Raw genomic sequence first — 5,682 nt, forward strand, 5'->3', positions numbered from 1 at the left:
ATTAGCTCCAATTTATCCTGTCTATATCTTGTTTGTAAATAGTTGTTTGCATGCTGTATTCCCCATTAGACTGTGAGCTCTTTGAGGGCAGGGACGTTTTTCCTTTCTTTGTAATCTCCAGTGCCTATCGCACCGTCTCTAAAAATTGCAAGTCCTGGAGATCAAAGAACTTAATGAGACCAACTCCCATATAAGTCCATAGTTCCCATTGCTCCTGTTTGCCTCTCTACTGCTGCTCCTCCTCCTCCTCCTCCTTCTTCTCTCTCTCTCTCCCACCTTCCTCCCTCTCCCCTCCTCTCTCTCTGTCTCTCTCCCCCCCAGCACCTTTCTCCCTCTCTCTTCTCTCTCTGTCTCTGTCTCTTTGTCTTTCTCTTCCCCCCACCCCCCACCACTTCCCTGGAGCTCCTCTTCCCATAATATGTCTCCAAAATCTCTCTCTTGTGTCGCTGCAATAAACTAACTACCCTAGGAAGGGACTAGGGTACAGCATCATGTTCACTATCCTCTCATCCAATCAAGAATCATGTTTCCCAGGGGCAGCCAGGTGGCTCAGTGGATAAAGCACTGGCCCTGGATTCAGGAGGACCTGAGTTCAAATTCGGCCGCAGACATATGACACTTACTAGCTGTGTGACCCTGGGCAAGTCACTTAACCCTCATTGCCCTGCAAAAAAAAAAAGAATCATGTCTCCCTTTGCTTATGTAACACACAGGACAGGGCTATCACTCCCCTAAACTGTCCCAGGCCTGGGGAGAGAGAGGGAAAGTAGAGTTGCATGTATCTACTTCTATACGCACTTATTATCTCCCCTATTAGAATATGAGCTCTTTGAGAATAAGGGTTATTGGGGCAGCTAGATGGCGCAGTGGATAAAGCACTGGCCCTGGAGTCAGGAGGACCTGAGTTCAAATTCGGCCTCAGACATATGACACTTACTAGCTGTGTGACCCTGGGCAAGTCACTTAACCCTCATTGCCCTGCAAAAAAAAAAAGAATCATGTCTCCCTTTGTTTATGTAACACACAGGACAGGGCTATCACTCCCCTAAACTGTCCCAGGCCTGGGGAGAGAGAGGGAAAGTAGAGTTGCATGTATCTACTTCTATACGCACTTATTATCTCCCCTATTAGAATATGAGCTCTTTGAGAATAAGGGTTATTGGGGCAGCTAGATGGCGCAGTGGATAAAGCACTGGCCCTGGAGTCAGGAGGACCTGAGTTCAAATTCGGCCTCAGACACTTAACACTTACTAGCTGTGTGACCTTGGGCAAGTCACTTAACCCCAATTGCCTCACTGAAGAAAAAAAAAAGAGAGAGAATAAGGATTATTTCATTCTTTGGCATCCCTAGCTCCTAATACAGTTCCTGGCACATGTTGTAGTTTACTTGTTTCAGTCATGCCGGACTTTCTGCAACTCCATTTGGGGTTTTCTTGGCAAAGATACTGGAGTGGTTTGCCATTTCCTTCTCCAGCTCATTTTACAAATGAGGAAACAAAGGCAATCAGGGTGAAGTTACTTGCTATGGGTCACACAGCTAGTAAGTGTCTGAGGACGGATTTGAACTCTGGAAGATGAATCTTCCTGACTTCAGACCTGGTACTCTATCCACTGCATTGACACCTATCCACCCCTCCCACCCCCCACCCCACCCCCACATAGTAGATGTTAGATAAATGTTTGTTGAATTAATTAAACCCTTATTAAGTGTTGAAGGGGTGGGAGTGTGTGATGGTTCTTAGGTATTCCTCAATAAAGAATTACAGAGCAGGGCTCGAAGAAGCTGGGCATCAATGTTGACAAATGGATGACAATTATAAGTGCTGAACACCCTTGCAAAATGCTAGCCCGATGCCGTGCTTTTGAAAAGGAATTCATCGAGTGTGCCCATGGAATTAGTATGACCCAAGCCAAGAAAGAATGCAAACTGGAATACTATGATTTCATTGAATGTTTGCATAGGCGGAAAATGGTAGAACCCTTGGTAATGGTCATGAAGCAGAAGGAGAAGCTAATGAAAGAAGGGAAGTATACTCCCCCACCTCACCATTGGGGCAAGGAAGAGTCAAGGCCTTGACCAGCCAGTGGTGACATTGAGTGGCTTCACTCTTTTTTTTGCGGGGCAATGAGGGTTAAGTGACTTGCCCAGGGTCACACAGCTAGTAAGTGTCAAGTGTTTGAGGCCAGATTTGAACTCAGGTCCTCCTGACTCCAGGGCCAGTGTTCTATCCACTGCGCCACCTAGCTTCCCACCCCCCCACCCCGGCTTCACTCTTTATGATGAGATGCAAGTATATACTCTGTGTCCATGGGAAATGCATATTTCTTAAAACAGATGCTTCCTTCCAGAGGTTACAAATCAGAGCATGAAGCCATCCTGCTTTCCCCTGTCCCCAGTTCTCTCTGTACTTTGCTGTTAGGAGAGCCACACCAGGCTAGTTGGTGGCAGTGGTTCACCCTCGAATATATGATCTGTGATTCTGCCTGTATCTAAAAATAAGCATTTTGGAAAGTTAAAAAAAAAGAATGACATTCTCACACACTGTCCAATTAGAATTCAAGTGGTCTTTTATTTGGGGCTAGGAAAGTGACCAAGTGGGAAATCAAAGACTTCAACCCTCCAGGAGAAGGGCTTAGAAACATTCTCCTCCTAGAACAGGGAGAAGGCAAAAACTTACAGAGGATAGATGGGGCGTCCACTTGAAAACAGGAAAGTTCCCTTTTGGGGTGTGGTGGGGAAAGCTTGGATGTTTGTCATATTCCTGAGAGTCAAGGGGGATTTTTTTTGAAATGATGGTCCTGACCTTTGGGGTTATCTCGTCTCTAGCTCTGATCAGGTAGTAGTCACACTTGATTGACTTTCCTGCTATAGAATTTTTATCTCCCCTTACTCCTTAAGTGTATCTGTCCTGATATCTAGTTGGTCAATCTAAACTTTAATAGTCCCTTGGTTCCTCAATATTGTGTTATTTGAAAATTTATGGAGGTACCTGTCCCTGTTCTAGGTTTTAGGAAACTTAAGCTGGGGTTTCTAATACATTGCTACTTATAAATTAGAGGCTACTACACCAGTTTGGGGCATTAAGCATTTATTAAAGCATATTAAATGTTAAAGAAAGTGGGAGCACATGGTTCCTATAGTTTAGAAGCCCTACATACCTAGGATAGAGAGCAAGAGCCAGAGGGCAGCATGGGAGAGGGGAGAGAAAGAGAGAGAGAGAGAGAGAGAGAGAGAGAGAGAGAGAGAGAGAGAGAGAGAGAGAGAGAGAGAGAGAGAGAGAGAGAGCCCTCTCCAAGGGTTTTTATCCTTTTGCAGGTAGAGGTGGGTCACTGCACCTTGATCCAAGCTAATTGGCCAGTAACAGTTTTTTTTGGGGGGGGGGGCAGAGCAATGAGGGTTAAGTGACTTGCCCAGGGTCACACAGTTAGTAAGTGTCAAGTGTCTGATGTGGATTTGAACTCAGGTCCTCCTGAATCCAGGGCCAATGCTTTATCCACTGCGCCACCTAGCTGCCCCCTGGCCAGTAACATTCAAGTCCATTGATTGGCATGACTTGAGGGTGGTCTAGGTGAGGTAACTTCCTTTAGGGAGTCAGCAAGGTCAATTTACATTTCCTTTGAAATTCTCCTGACTCTGGGCTGGCCCTGCAAAACCAGCCAGAGTTCCTCTGTGTGGGTGTGGGGGGGTCTCTGAGTCCCCAAAACACCCCATTATTAATAATTTTCTCACAATATGTTTTGTCCTATTATCTGGTCATCTTTAGTTTTGTTTCTCACAGGAGAAACTTCTTCCGATTTATCCTAAGCCCGCGTCATTAAGGAATTACTATGTGCTTAGCACTGTGCTAAATGCAGGGGATACAAAAAGTCTGGTCCTGCTGTCAAGGATCTATTGGGGGAACCCACAGATGGAAGGTTTCAGCTTCAGGACAGATGGAAGGGTCCCAGTAGCCCTTAGGGAATAGCAGCAAAGCACATAGGGACGCCTCTTCTTTAACTTCATTTCCACTGATAAAATCTTATCCATTTCTGACAGTATCCAGGATTTTGATGGTAAGAACTTTTCTTTCTGGGTCTTCAGTAATTATGTCTATAGCACTCACAGGAGCAGTTGCCAGATTACACCTCCCCAGGGATTGCTTCCCAGGATTATGGCTGTGGGAAGTGGTCTGGAAGTATTGCTATTCCCAGGGCTCTTAGGTTCAGGGTTCTGTGCTGTGCTCATAAGGGTCTGCCAAGAAATGGGAATCAGAGTGGTGGTTACGATTTGATTTGCTTGGCACATGCTGCTGCCCCCCGTCTCTCCCTTAGGGAGAAAAATAACCCCAGACTGGACCAAGTGACTTAACCTGATAGCAGAGAATACCCAAACCCTTGAAAGATCCACAGCACTGTAGTTGTTGTTTATCCTTTGTTCTCAAAGAGGATCAATAACATCAGGCGGGTGATGTCTTGCATTGCTTGAATGAATGAGGCAGAGGTGTGCAAAGTCATCAGCCTCACCCTCTCCTCCTGATTCACTGAAGTCCAGTGGCAAGACAAAAGTCAAGATGACCGGCAGTGGCCCAGGATGCAGTGGGTGACCTTGTTCTTTCTAAATTAAGGTCTTTCCCAGGTTTCAGTTTGTCTAGAGCTACCACCATTCAACGACTAAGGGCTGGATAAAAATTGAGACAAAAGATGGCTCAATTTACCATTCCAAGGATATCAATCTGGAAGAGGAAGACCGTCAGAGTTTCTGACTAGAACAGAAAACAATTGCTATTTACACTCTTTCTAAGCCATCAGAACCTAAACAATGAGCCATGACGCTTGGGTTGAGGCTATTATTGGTCATTTAATGAAAACCAGAATGATTTGGGGTTTAAGGTGGAGCTCCATTTAAAACACAATGGGTTTTTATTTTTCTTAATTTTTTTAATTTAGAATTTTATTTTTTCCCAAATTGCATGTAAAAACAAATTTTACCATCAATTTTTAGAACTTTGTGTTCCAAATTCTCTTTCTCCCTCCTTCACCACCCTCCCTACCTTCCCTTAAAAATTAGAGCAATTCAATATAAGTTATACACGTGTAGTCATGTAAAACATTTCCACATTAGTCAGGTTGTGGAAGAAAACAGACAAAAAACTTTAGAAAAAGGAACCAAAAAAAATTATGCTTCAATCTGTATTCAGACACCATCAATTCTTTCTCTGGAGATGGATTGCATTTTTCATAAGTCCTTCAGAGTTGTCTTGGATCATTGTACTGCTGAAAATAACTAAGTCATTCACAGCAGATCATATTACAATATTGCTATTATTATGTGTACAGTACATTTCACTTTGCATCAGCTCGTGTAAGTCTTTCCAGGTTTTTCTGAGAGCATCCTGCTCATCATTTCTTATAGCACAATAGTATTCCATCATAATCTCATCCCACAATTTGTTCAGCTATTCCCCAATTGATGGGCATCTCCTCAATTTCAAATTCGACTTTTTGGGGTTTTTCTCTCTTTTTGGATACCAACCTAGTAGTGGTATTACTAGGTCAAAGAGTATGCATGGTTTTATAGCCCTTTGGCCATAGTTCCAAATTGTCCTACAGAATGTTTGAATCTGTTTACAACTTTACCAAGAGTGTATTAATGTCTCATTTTCCCCATATTCCCTACAACATTTGTCATTTTCCTCTGCTGTT

At 43.8% G+C, this 5,682-nt stretch overlaps 1 protein-coding gene across 1 annotated transcript in view; it reads left to right on the plus strand.

The window, feature by feature from the left end:
- LOC122733909 (NADH dehydrogenase [ubiquinone] iron-sulfur protein 5-like) overlaps window positions 1-2,077 on the plus strand; it is an 8,586-nt gene extending 6,509 nt beyond the window's left edge. Inside the window, exon 2 of the mRNA XM_043974620.1 lies at window positions 1,759-2,077. Coding sequence (XP_043830555.1) covers window positions 1,759-2,077 — 319 coding nt within the window. The remainder of the gene's footprint in view (window positions 1-1,758) is intronic.
- Window positions 2,078-5,682: the final 3,605 nt, after the last annotated feature.

The sequence above is a fragment of the Dromiciops gliroides genome, chromosome X (genome assembly GCF_019393635.1).
Source record: "Dromiciops gliroides isolate mDroGli1 chromosome X, mDroGli1.pri, whole genome shotgun sequence".
In the NCBI taxonomy this organism is placed as follows: domain Eukaryota; kingdom Metazoa; phylum Chordata; class Mammalia; order Microbiotheria; family Microbiotheriidae; genus Dromiciops; species Dromiciops gliroides.